Source organism: Dipodomys ordii, unplaced genomic scaffold, assembly GCF_000151885.1.
Source record: "Dipodomys ordii isolate 6190 unplaced genomic scaffold, Dord_2.0 Scaffold50, whole genome shotgun sequence".
Lineage (NCBI taxonomy): Eukaryota > Metazoa > Chordata > Mammalia > Rodentia > Heteromyidae > Dipodomys > Dipodomys ordii.
The window spans coordinates 4,413,132-4,426,888 of NW_012267266.1; the positions used below are offsets into that span (position 1 = coordinate 4,413,132).

Genomic DNA, 13,757 nt, shown 5'->3' on the forward strand with positions numbered 1-13,757 from the left:
CAAGGCTAGTGCTCTACCACTTGAGCCACAGCGCCACTTCCGGCTTTTTTCTTTTTGCTTATGTGGTGCTGAGGAATTGAACCCAGGGCGCCAAGCATGCAAGGCAAGCGCTCTACCACTAAGCCACCTTCCCAGCCCCTACAGAAATGATTTTTATTATAAGCTCCTGACTAATACAGCAACTCAGTACAGCTGGTGATAAGCCTCAAGCTTTGTCAGTGGCCTACAGCAAAGTTGTGGTAAACTGTATAGCTGCCAGCCTGGGAAGCTTGAGAGAGGGAGAGATGTTTGCTTTTAAGCAAGGATGTTTCTGATTTCACAGTTTTGTTCCCATGGATATCCTTCTCTTCCAAGGGAAAGGGGCTCAGGGGAGAGAGTATGTTTCCTTCAGCAGGAGGGACTAAGGGCTAGACTATAGAAAGAAACTTTTTACCAATGAATAGTAACTCAGATACCTTGAATTTTTGGTGGGGATTATCACAACCATATGTCTCTATTTCCTTTTATAAATATCTTTGTTTAAATTCTGAAAACAAGCCGGGTGCTGGTGGCTCATGCTTGTAATCCTAGCTACTCAGGAGGCAGAGATCTGAGCATTGCAGTTCAAAGCCAGCCCAGGAAGGATAGTCCGTGAGTCTCTTATCTCCAATAAACTACTCAGAAAACCAGAAGTGGCTCTGTGGCTCAAGTGGTAGAGGGCTAGCCTTGAGCTGAAGAGCTGAGGGAGAGGGCCCGGGTCCAAAGTTCAAGCCCCATGACTGACAAAAAGAAAAAAAAAATCTGAAAACAATATGTATAGGCTTTAAATGTTCAATAGTATAGTAGCATGTCAAATAGAAAGTAAAAAGACCCAGTTGGTCATGGTGGTCCATGCCTGTAATCTTAACTATTTGGGAGGCAAAAATCAGGGGATTGAGTCCTGCCCAGGCAAAGAGAAGTTCTTGAGACTCCATCTGAAATCAGTGGTTGGGTGCAGTGACACACCTGTTAAGTAGAAACGTCTCAGCCAGGCCAGCCCAGGCATTAAGCATAAATTGAGACCTTATTTTTAAAATAATCAAAGCAAAATAAAAAAAAAAGATGTGGCTCAAGTGCTAGAGTACCTACCTTGTAAATGCAAGGCCCTGAGTTCAATCCCTAATGCTGGGGGTGAAGGGAGAAAACCAAAGACTCTTGTTAAAACATCTGCCTAGTATTCTAATTTAATCTCCTCAATATAGTGTAGAATCTTCTGGTGTTTTTTCTTGTGCATTTACAAAAGTATTGTATACATATGATACCGTGTTGTATTCATTTAACCATATTTCATACATGCTGGTTCTGAGGCTGACCTTTTGCATATGTCCAACATGTCTGAGAAAGGTAGAGGATCATGGGAGAAGAGTATGCCATCTCCTACTGTTTTCTTTCTGCTTGTCTGGAGCCTGGCAGTGTTTGATCATGGCAGTTTGCTTTTTTGCAGAATAAGTTTGCGCTGACCAACCCAGAGAAGAGCAGCATGAAAGAATCAGAGAGAAAGGAAGCCAAAGCTGAAGAGGATCTGGATCCTGAGATTCTGGAGGTGTTTCACCCAACTGAGGAATGGCAGGCCCTTCGGCCAGGTACTAATACCCCTAGTGACATACTCAGAATTCAAAGTATGTCCTTTGTGTTGGGCTCCGTTCAAGGAGCAGCCACTGTCTGACCTGCTGGCAGGGAAGAGGTGAACCATTACAGTGGTAGTTGCTTCTGTTTCAGGACTTGTGGGCCTTCATTTTCCAGCAGAACAGAGAGTATAGCATCTGAATGCACTGGAAGGAAGGCAAGGCAGTGGGTGGCCATGCTTTCTGAGCAAGTGATTGAAAACTTTTTTTCCTTGCACTTCTGAAGCACAGGAGAGGCAGTGACATGTGCCTTGCTCTGCAAATGCTATTTTGGGCTCTGCTGCTCGGCTCAATGCTGCTGAAATATTGTTCACTGGAGAGTCCTGAACACTGGTGCAGGGCAGGAGTGCTCTGTTTTTAAAGGAACCTATGCCAAGAAAAAGGGGCTGGCTCTGGCCTGCTTTTTAAATGGAGTGTCCTCAGAAGGAGCAACCTTCTACCACTATCATGAGCCTCTGCTCAGGGCTTCAAATAATAATAAAAATAGTCAGCAATTGTGGAGTGTTTGCCATGTTTAGGTATTATTTTCTAGCATAAATACTGAGGCTCAGGGAGGTTAATAGGTAACTTGTCCTGTGCCATTCAGCTAACTTATCCTAGGTAATTGGCCTCTGAGACTGGATTTGCTATCCTCCTACTTTGTCCTTCTCAGTCCCAGCTATCCTTGGTTAGAACTCACCATGCTGATACTTGGGACTATTCTCTATTTGCATTTTCTTACTGTGGCAAGGTGGATGGCAAGCCCTGGCAGCTGCCATAGTACAGTTCATTAGCTTCTTGCTGATATTCATCACTATGTCCTTACTGCCCTCATAGCTGCTGTGCTGGCAAGGAAAGCATTTGTTGTGCCAGCCAGATTTCTGATAGCAGTATCACTCCTACTGGGCTTGCATACGGGTAGTTGCTGCCGCAGAAGAATGATAAAGCACCAAAGAAGCCAAGTGGGAGCTAATGGTGTTAGGAAGAAGGAGGTAGAAAAACAAGGGATATTGGGTTCAGCAGCTATAATTTCTTTTTTTTTCTTTTTTTTTATTGTAAAGATACTATATAGAGGGTTACAGATACATGAGTGAGGTAATGAGTACACTTCCTCTTGAACATTGTTAGCCCCTCCATTGTTTTCCCCCTACCATCCCCTCCCTCCCTCCCTTCCCCGAAGTTCTTTTTTTTTTTTTTGATTGTGATTAAGTGATTACATAATTTCTAAGTCACAAGTTCATTCTAACTTTCCTGGAGCAAATTGTCTATCACAGTCTGTAATATATAACAGTGTTCACATGTTATACACCATACATGTGATCAGCAGCATGGGGATATTTAGTAGTGGTTCAACCAGATGAGCAGGAGTTCTTTGTTTCTTAAGTCCTGTTAGTTTTGTCGTATCACCTAACATTTTGGATTTAGCATCCACTTATCAGGGAGACCATGTACCGTTTGTCTCTTCGCTCTTGGCTTACCTCACTCAACATGATTCCTTCTAGCTCCATCCATTTCCCTGCAAATGCCATTATTTTGTCATTTCTAATGGCTGCATAATATTCCATTGTGTATAGATACCACAATTTTTGGATCCATTCATCTGTCGTGGGGCATCTGGGTTGTTTCCATATGCTAGCTATTGTGAACAGTGCTGCAATAAACATGGAGGTGCACGTGTCCTTGTATATTGGTTCCTGTTGTTCAGGGTAGATGCCTAGAAGAGGTATGACTGGGTCGTAAGGGAGGTCAATCTTTAGCTTTCTAAGGACCCTCCAGACTGCTTTCCAAAGTGGTTGTATAAGTGTACATTCCCACCAGCAGTGTAATAGGGTTCCTCTTTCTCCACATGCCCTCCAGCATTTGTCGTTGGCTGATTTGTGGATGTGGGACATTCTGACTGGGGTAAGGTGGTATCTCAGGGTTGTTTTTATTTGCATTTCCTTCACCACCAGGGATGATGAACATTTCCTCATGTGTTTCTTTGCCATTTTTATTTCTTCATTTGAGAAGTCCCTCTTTAGTTCCCTTGCCCATTTAGTAATTGGTTTGTTAGGTTTGAGGGATTAGTTTCTTGAGTTCCCTGTATATACAGGATGTTAACCCCTTGTCTGATATATTGCTGGTAAATATTTTTTCCCAATTAGTTGGTTGAGCAGCTATAATTTCAAGCTGGCTTCTCCCAATTTTACTGAGAACTGAGCCCCCTGATCCCTGAAGAATAAAGTTAGAGGAACGTTAGGGATAAGGAATAGAATCTGTGGGCCATGTCCATTGGTTTTATGTAGAATTTCTTATGCCAGTTTTAACCAGACAAGCATGTCAGGCAGGTGGAAGCTGATGTTTTGGGGCCTGTACCCACACTCTATTTGTTCTGTGGTTGGGTCAAGACCATCATCCATACTGTAGACAGAACAAGGCTGATAGATTTGATCTTGTCTCATTGAGCAGTGGGACTATGGCTAATGGCTAAAAGAAAGAGGTCTTCTATATATCCCTGAGGATGAAGAACCTTCCAAGGGCAACAAGGGTGGGAGGTGACTTCTGGGAGCTTTCTGAAGAACTGGAGTGACACACATGTTTTTACATTTAATTTGATAGCTCTACTGACTTCACACTTCACCATGGAGTTTCTTAAGAGCTTCTATACAAAATTCCCTTGCAGCTTTCCCAAAGTTAGCATATGGTATACTGAAAGAGGTCCCTATAGATCAGGAAGCCAAGCGACCCTGGTTCTAGTCAGACTTGCCTTATCTAGGAAAGAGCATTTTCCATCCATACCCTATCTGCATGCAGAACTGGTAAGCAAGATTAGGTGGTAGGTAGGCTTGTTCTACCCATAGTGTCTGATGTGGAGTGATTTGGAGTCTATACCATGGAGTCAGACAAGTAAAATAGACAAGTCATTATTAAGGTTCCTGTACAGGAATGATAGAAGATTGACCTTTTACTGGTCTATGTACAATAGCTGGCTCTTGCTTTCATACAGAATGCTACCAGGGAACTTTCTATATAGCTACCTAAAGGTTAAAAGAAATGTACCCACACCAGGTGCCAGTGGCTCACACCTGTAATCCTAGCTAATCGGGAGACTGAGATCTGAGGATCAAGGTTCAAGCAGAAAAGTCTTTGTGAAACTCTTATCTCCAATTAACCACCAGAAAATTGGAAGTACAGCTGTAGCTCAAGGTGGTAGAGTGCTAGCCTTGAGCAGAAGAGCTCAGGGACAGTACCCAAGCTGAGTTCAAGCCCCACAACCTACAGAAAAAAGAAAGAAGGAAGGAAGGAAAGAAAGAACAAAAGGAAGGAAGGAAGGAAGGAAAAAAAAGGAAAATAGAAAGTAAAAAGAAATGTAGCCAGTCTTTACAACATCTTTGATAGGTAGGTAAATGGGAAGGTAGTGGCAAACAACAGACTCACCAAAGCCACTCTTCAGTTTAAAGCCTGACTTTGCTACTTAGGGAATTTTGGACAAGCCACAGACTTCTCTTTGGTTTTCCCAGTGGTAACATGAGCGAAATGTCCTGCCTGTCCGCTGCTCAGGAGATGCAGTAGCTGCAGAGATGCAGATGACACTAGATGCAAAGCCCTCTAATTCCTGCTACCAAGACATTACTTCATGTACAGCTACTTTAGTTTTCAACAGTAATTTCTCCACACTCCTTCAACTGATTATGGAACTGAATGCTCATGAGGGTTGATGAGCATGTGGTTTGCCTTTCTGTGGTCTTAATGGGACTTGGGTTGTAGAGATGTCCACAGTCATGAAATGTCTTACCTTTGTCTCTCAGTTCTTTGTATGGAGAAGGGTAAGAACATTCCTTGTTCCACACAGGAAGATAGTTCACTCTACTACCTGATTCTCACTTCTACTTCCTGTTTGGGAATTTTAAAGAAAATTCAAATTTATATAGACAGTTATTAACCTCAGTATTGGTATTTTCTGTTCCTTCAGAATTTTTTTGGGGTCCGGTTGTGGGGCCTGAACTCTGGGCCTGGGCGCTGTCCCTCAGCTCTTCAGCTCAAGGCTAGCGCTCTACTACTTGAGCCACAGCGCCACTTCCGGCTTTTTTCTTTTTTGCTTATGTGGTGCTGAGGAATCAAACTTAGGGCCTCAGGCATGCAAGGCAAGCGCTCTACCACTGAGCCACCTTCCCAGCCCTCCTTCAGATTTTTAAAAGGAGGACTAAAACTGATTCTACCAGGGTACATGAACTGTTTTGGTGTGGGCTGGGCACATTTGAAAACAAATTTGCTGCTGCAGTCTGACATACCAGGATAACAATCTATGACTTCATGGGTCTTCCCACCAGAGCAAGTAGGAATAGAGTCCCAGCATACCATCCTGGGGCAGCTATAGGTCTCTCTCCTAAAGTCTTCCTGCCTCTGTTATTGTCACAATCCTCATTGGGAGTCACTTGTTCCTAGAAGTGATTTTCCTGTCTCTTTTCTAGTTTATTTTGGGATCTGCCTCACCTTACAGAGGCACAGCAAGCATTTGAGTGTGGATTCAGTATCAGCTGTTCACAAGCAAGGAATGAAAGCTGTTTGCTGGCAGGTCCTGCTAGTTCTGGGTAGAAAACTCAGAATTTTTCCTAGAACTCTGGACCCCTGAATTCCAGGATTTCATTCCTGTGTACTTCTTATTACAGAATGTTGATTACAGGTAAACTCAGTGGGCCATCTGCTGTCTGTACATTTCCAGTCACTGTACTCATGGTTAGAGATATAGATAATGGCTTATATTTACTGAGTACCGACTCTGCCAAGCATCCTTTGAGGGCAGATGCTATAACTATGCTTAATTTTATAGACAAACTGAGTCTCATAGAGAAAAATGACTTAGCCAAACAACCAGTAAGTGGTAGAGTCAGAATTCAAAGTCAATTTTGTCTGGCTCTTAGCCCCAGCTCATACTCTCCCTGGGGAATAAAAACATGATCTCTATTCTTAGTAGCTTACAGTCTTACATAGGATGCAGATGCAGAAAGAGAGAGGCTGGGGGAGGGAGGGAGAGAGAGGGAGAGAGACAGGCAGGGATGGAAGGGAAGGGGAGGAAGGGAAGGAAGGAAGGAAAAAGGAAGGAAGGAAAGAAGGAAAGAGAAAGAACAAAAGAAAGAAAGCAAGAAAGAAAGAGGAAAAAAGAGGAAAGAAAGTATTTTTTTTGTGTATATGTCAGTCCTAGAGATTGAACCTGAGGCCTGAGTGCCTCAGGTTTGTGTGTGTGGTGTGTGTGTGTGTATGAGTGTGTGTGTGTGTGTGTGAGAGAGAGAGAGAGATACAGAGACAGAGACAGGGAGAGAGGGAGGGAGAGAGAGAGAGAGAGAGAGCGAGGTGGGGGCTTAGTACTCTACCACACTAACCACAGCTCTACTTTGGCTTTTGGGTGGTTTATTGGAGATAAGAGTCTAATGGACTTTTTCCCCTGGGCTAGCTTTTAACCGTGATCCTGAGGTCTCAGGCTCCTGAGTTGCTAGGATTACAGATATGAGCCATTGGTACCTGGCTTGATTTAGAATGTTTTGATAGAAGTGTTTGGTGCTTGGATGATGTGACAAGGCTAGGACCTTGAGTTCTTGGTTGCTGTTTGATAAATATGAGCCTCTAACTTTACTTACAGTTTTGTTTGAGCTGCTTGATGAGGTTGCTTAGCATTTCTGAACCTTAATTTCTTCATATGAATATGGGGTTGAAAATATACCTACTGTATAGATGGTATAAGAATGAAACAAGAACCAGGGCTCTGGTGGCTCATGCCTGTAATCCTAGCTACTCAGGAGGCTGATATCTGAGGATCTCGGTTTGAAGCCAGTATGGGCAGGAAAGTCCTGAGAGACTTTTATCTTCAATAAACTACTCAGGACAAGCTGGAAGTGATGCTGTGGCTCAAGTGGTAGAGTGCTTGCCTTGAGCTGAAGAATGCAGGACAGCACCCAAGCCCAGAGTTCAAGCCCCATGACTGACAAAAACAAAACAAAAACAAAAAGAATGGAACAAGAATAACATAGGTAAATTATTTTTGCAGAGGGCCTAGCACAGGGGTCATGGAACTATAGTTGTTATTTAAAAATATATACCAGGCTGGGTGCTGGTGGTTTATGCTTATAATCCTAGCTACTCAGGAGGCTGAGGTCTTAGGATCCAGGTTTCAAGCTAGTCCAGAGCAGGAAAGTCTTACTTACACCAGTAATCAGCAAAAAGCTGGAAATGGAGCTATGACTCAAGTGGTAGAGTGACTGCTTTGACTGAAAAAGCTAAGGAACAGGGCCCAGTCCAAGAATTCAAGCCCCCACACTAGAACAGGAGTGTGCACGCATGTGCTCACAGACACACACACACACACAGAACTTAAAAAAACCAACAACAGCAAAACTCACATAGGTTTGCCTTTTCCCTTTCTATGTGACTTGAACGTGAAGTAGAGGTGAGGAGGCCCTAGACAAAGGATCCTTTGTTCATTTGCTAGCCACGTGTGCTCATGGAAGTATCCAGGTTCAAACCTGGGGTTGCTTATTGACCTGATCTGACTTCTAGGCAGGCTACAAGAATGTTTGAAGTGTTGGCTTTAGCACAAAGGGCCCACTGGATGAAGTCAGTGCAGGAACACATTCGTGTGTAGGAAGAAGGGAGAAAAAAATGGAAATCAACAACTGATGAGAACAATCCAAGAATTATAGAGCACCAGCCATCCGGTCAGATCATTTCATATCTGCATGAGGAATAAGAGGGAATTGAATTTTGGAAACCTCATTTATAGGAGACCAATTATACTGATTTCAAGTATTTAAGAGAGGAGCCTGATTCTTGCAGGCTCTGGACTTCTGCCTGAAGGAGTACCTGACTGTAGTCTGGGTACTGCAGAGTTGTCTCTGAGGGGCCGTTGGTCCTTTGCAGCTTCAGGGAGGCTGTGTGATTCGTCAGTTCTCAGATACCAATTAAGTGTCAATGAAATCAAGTTGTGATGCTGTCTACCAGGGATTAGTGTCAGATTCCATAAGTTAAAGAGCTAAGTCCTCTAAAACTGGTTCTGTTTCAGATGCTAATTGCAAGTTCTGCGTCAGCTGTACTTCTCACAATCCAGCTTATATATTCCTACAAACCCTTCTCAGGTTTGATAATTAGCTATAATGTCTGACAGAACTCATGACAATACTTTATATTTACCTGCTTATTATAATGGCTGTGACTCAGGAACAACCAAGAAAAAGAGATGCATATGCTGAGCTACTAGAGTACATAGAGAGGCCAGTTAGCAGAATTTCCATGCCTTCGCTCAATGTGCCATCTTCCAATTCAAATGGAGTTAGGAAACTTTCTGAAGCCTGTTTTAAGGCCTTAATGAGTTATTATGTAGGCATGGAGTATTGGCTTTGGGTAATTGAACTCCTTATCTAACTTAGTAGAAGGTAGGCTGGGAGAAAGTTTCAACTCTATTCATGATATGACTTTCTGGTGATCAGACCCCAAGCTGAAGCTACTTAGAAGTTCTAGTAAGTGTCACTTCATTATCATAAATCATAAGATAGGGAGAGGGAAGGGATAGTGGGAGAACAACAAAGGAAGAAGAAATGCTTGATAAGAAATGTACTTATTACCTTACACATGTAACTGTGATCCCTTTGTACAGCATCTTTACAAAAAAAATTTTTAAAAAAATCATAAAATATGGTTGAAAGGTGCTTGTTGCAAATATCAAGATACTCCTATCACTTGGGATTTTTTTTGGCTTTTGGGAGGACTGAATCTGGAACTAGGAACAAAGATCAGGTGCATTTTTATTATTTCACAGACTGCAATTGAGGTGGGACTAAAAGGGAAAGACCCTATGCCTTTCTACCACCTCTCTGTCTCTGAGAAGCAAATGACCATCCTTCCTTTGCCTAAGAGGGATTAGCTTTTATAGGTGGTCCCCAAGGTGGTATCCAAGAATATGACCTCTTTGGTCCCATTTTCAACACATAGAAAAATGCACACCCACAAATAGTTATGACCAATAACTAGGTAGGAGCTAGATTTACTGTTAAAAGATGTTCCCACTTAGGCCCCTGTAGCTCATCATAATAAGACATTCAAACTTTTTGACTGCTACCAGGAAGTAATGCCCGGAGGAAGGGTTATAGCCAGGAGTCTTTATTGGATCTCTTGTTCAAACACAGTGCTGGAAAAATGGGATAGAGCATAATAGATGAAACTATAGTTTTGTGAGGTGACCTACCTCCTTATTTGGTCATGAATCACTAACTCCAGCAACTTTTCAACATGACATATTCAACAGAATTTATTTTTGACACTGCCTCTTTCTGCACAGCGTACTTTCCTTCCCTAGTTTGAGGCCTTTAAAGTCTTCTGGGGATTCCCAGAGAACTGTGTTTATTCCTTTCCTACTCATATATTTCTGGCCCCTTTTCCCCTGTTACTGCCATCTTCTCAGTCTTTGTTAAGCATTTTTCCATTCTGAGCATCTGCTGTGCTCCCTGGTAATGCAAGTTTGTCAGGGTGAACCACCTGGAGGTAGGCAGGATGCCAGGCCTCTTGAGTCTGGCAAATTACTCTGAACTAGGAGAGAAAAGAATAGTGGGTTGAAATAAATGAAGGACCCAGAAGACTGCATGAGGACAGTTTAGATTTCTTCAGTTGAGAGAGATCTCGTTGTCATACAGAATATTTATTTTTACTAGCCTCCGAATATGGCTGATATACAAATCCACAGCTTCCTGGACTGGAAAAGGTAGAGGCCCTGACAATAGTCTTTAACCTCTATGGCAGCTATTGCTAAGGCTGAAGACCCTTTGTAGTTGGCTGGCTAAGCTCTGTGATTTCACCAGAGTATCAGCGCCTGGGCTTTATCTTTTCTTCTTAACCTGGTTAAAAAAACAAACAGGGCCTGGGAAGGTGGCTCAGTGGTAGAGCGCTTGCCTTGCATGCATGAGGCCCTGGGTTCGATTCCTCAGCACAACATAAGCAAAAAGAAAAAAAAGCCAGAAGTGGTGCTGTGGCTCAAGTGGTAGAGCGCTAGCCTTGATCTGAAGAGCTGAGGGACAGCGCCCAGGCCAAGAGTTCAGGCCCCACGACCGGACCCCCCCAAAAAAACCAAACCAAACAAACAAAAAAAACCCACCACCACCACTAATAACAAAAACAACAAAAACAGATTAAAAAGCCAGACCAGGTTTTTTTTCAATGTGTGGATTTAGATGGTGATAGAGAACAGGTCTTAGCCATTCTCTTTCAAATAAGTATTTTCTTTATTTAGTGGAATTATGGGTTGATATTGGCCTTGCATTTGGCTAGGCAGGCTCTACCACTTGAGCCATTCCTCCAACCCCATTTTGCATTTGTTTTTTTGAAGCAGGATCTCACTTTATTCTCTGGGTTGGCTTGGGCTGTGATCATTCTACTTGTTCTTTTGTCTTTGGAGATAACAGGCATGCACCACTATGACCAGCCAGCTATTGTACTTCTTCTGCATTTGGAATAATATGTGCCCCTTATAGTGCCCAGCCATTGGTTGAGATGGGAGTCTTGTGAATTTTTTGCGTAGGCTGGCATCAAACCATAATTCTATGATTTCTGGCTTCCAAATAGCTAGGATTATAGTCTTCAGCCATCATACTGCTTTCTAACAAGTATTTATTTGTGTGTTTAATGCTTACCCTAAAACCTATCTTCCTCTTCCTCTGCTTCTATCTGCCTGTTCTCTCCAAGGTTTAATCAGGAGTGCTTAGCAGAGTGATATAGCCTCAGTTCTCAAAGGTTAGTTCCATAAATGGCTGAGTAGGGAAAATTGAAAACTAACTGTCAAAACCAGTCCCAGCCTTCATGCCAAGGACTTGAATTTAGTTCAAGAACCTGTCTATCTTTGGCTTCTTTTCTTTCTATAATATTAGTCTCATGTTGCTAGCTAAGATAGGCCAGATCATTTAGAGGATTAGGACTAACCAGGACTAGTAACAATTCTCAAGGGCTTGCCTGGAGCTAGAATGAGATGTCTTTTTCTAGATTCTACTACATTTTTAGTTTTGTCAGGGCACTGGAGGTGGGAATTGATTTGTAACTTAGAGGAAGATAATTTAATATTTGAACAGGTAGAGGTAAAGTTAAGGTAGGAAGAATGCATAGAGGGGGGCTGACATAAGAGAGACTTAAAGTATATGGTTTTTTTCTGGGCTTTCAAACCTATTTTTGTGCCAGTACTAAACTGTTGTTGTTACAACTTTGAAGTAAAGTTTGAAGTCTGGAATTGTTATACCTTCAGCACTGCAGGTCCCTCCCACCCCTTAGGATTTCTTTTATAATTCAAGGCTTTTGTGATTTCATATGAACTTTTTGACATTGGGATTATGATGGGTATTGCACTGGACTTGTAGATTACCTTTGAGAGTATGCCATTTTCATTATATCAATGATATTCTGCCAATTCAGGAACATGGATGTCTTTCCACTTCCTGGTGTCTTTTTGTGTGTGTGTGTGAAAATACTGTACAGAGGGGTTACAATTACATGGGCAAGATAATGAGTACATTTCTTATCAAGCATTGTAGCCTCCTCCTTTGTTTCCCCTTCCCATCCCTTCCCATCCTCCCCCCATCCCCCACCCAATCCTCCCCTCCCCCCCATGCCAAATTGTGAAGTTTGTTTCGACATAATGACTTGTACATCTCATTGTTGCAATGGGTCCACCTGTATCCCTATTTAAATGATTGTTTTCCTCCTTCCCTTCCACAAATTATACCGACCTGGTGTCTTTTTTTAATGTATATTTTTTATTGAAAGATACTGTGCAAAGGCGTTACAGTTACATGAGTAAGGTAATGAGTCTATTTTCTGTTGAGCATTTTTACCCCCTCCTTTGTTTTTCCCCCTACCATCCCTTCCCTCCTCACCTGCCCAATTTCTCCCTCCCTCCCCTGAAGCTGTAAAGTTCGTTTTCAACATAGTGTCATTGTTACAATGGGGCAACCTGTATCCTTATTTCAGCATTTTGTTATTTCCCTTCTAGTCCCCAAATTAGAAGAATGTATATACAAGATGCAGGGCATGAGAATCTAATACAGTGAAAACAGGGTTTATACCATGAGAAAAGAACATATAAAAGAAACAAGAAAAAATCACACAGTACATTATAATAAGTACATTAAAAACAACAGCAACAAAGATAAAACCTCTTGTGTCCCTATCTTGGGGTTCTTTTTCCTTAGCATCATCTTATATGGTCATGTACATAGCTTTTGACCTCTTCTGCTTGTCCTAGACATATACTAGCTATTGAAAGTAAGGGAAACCATGGGTCCTGGTGTCTCTTTTAATGTCTTTGTTTAAAGTTTTATACTTTTCATTACTACTCTGATTTGTTTATTCTTAGGTACTTTATTTTTGAGACAATTGTAAACAGTTATTTTCCTGATCCCCTCTCTGTCTGCTCATTGTTGGTATATAGAAAAGATACTGATTTTTGTATCCTACTACTTTGCTAAGGTCATCAATTCTAGGAGCTTTAGAGGTGGAGTCTCCAGGGTTCTTTACATATGGGATCGTGTCATCTGCAAATATGGATATTGGACTTCTTTTTTTTTTCCTCTTACATACTGTTGGTGGGAATTCAATTGGTGCAACCTCTGTGGAAGGCAGTTTGGAGATTCCTCAAAAAGAAGAAACAGAAATACTATGATCCAGTGATACCATTCTTGGGCATTTATCCAAAAGGTTACAAGTCAGGATACAGTAAAGACGTTTGCATACTCATACTAATTGCTGCACTCACCCTAGTCAAAATTGTACTCACCATTGCATTCACCATAGCCAAAATTATGGAAACAGCCTACATGCCCTTCAGTATAAGAATACATCAAGAAAATATGGTACAAGTGTATATATGTATGCATGTATGTATGTATATATGTATGTACAATGGAATTTTACTCCTCCATCAGGAATAATGATCTGTTATTTGCAGGAAGATGGATGGGCCTGAAAAAAATGTTGTTAAGTAAAGTCAGGCTCAGAGAGACAAAGGATGCATATTTTCTCTCATATATGGAAGTTAGAGCTAAATTACAAATACATATGAAAACAAATACAGGGCTATATGTATATGTACACGAAATATATTAAACTAAAACTGGTATATGCAGGAGATGA

At 41.8% G+C, this 13,757-nt stretch overlaps 1 protein-coding gene across 3 annotated transcripts in view; it reads left to right on the forward strand.

Moving 5' to 3' along the window:
* Sil1 (SIL1 nucleotide exchange factor) overlaps nt 1-13,757 on the forward strand; it is a 278,466-nt gene that overhangs the window by 98,469 nt on the left and 166,240 nt on the right. For all 3 annotated transcript variants that reach the window (XM_013020449.1, XM_013020448.1, XM_013020447.1), the window contains one exon: nt 1,463-1,601. In XM_013020449.1, coding sequence (XP_012875903.1) covers nt 1,463-1,601 — 139 coding nt within the window. The remainder of the gene's footprint in view (nt 1-1,462; nt 1,602-13,757) is intronic.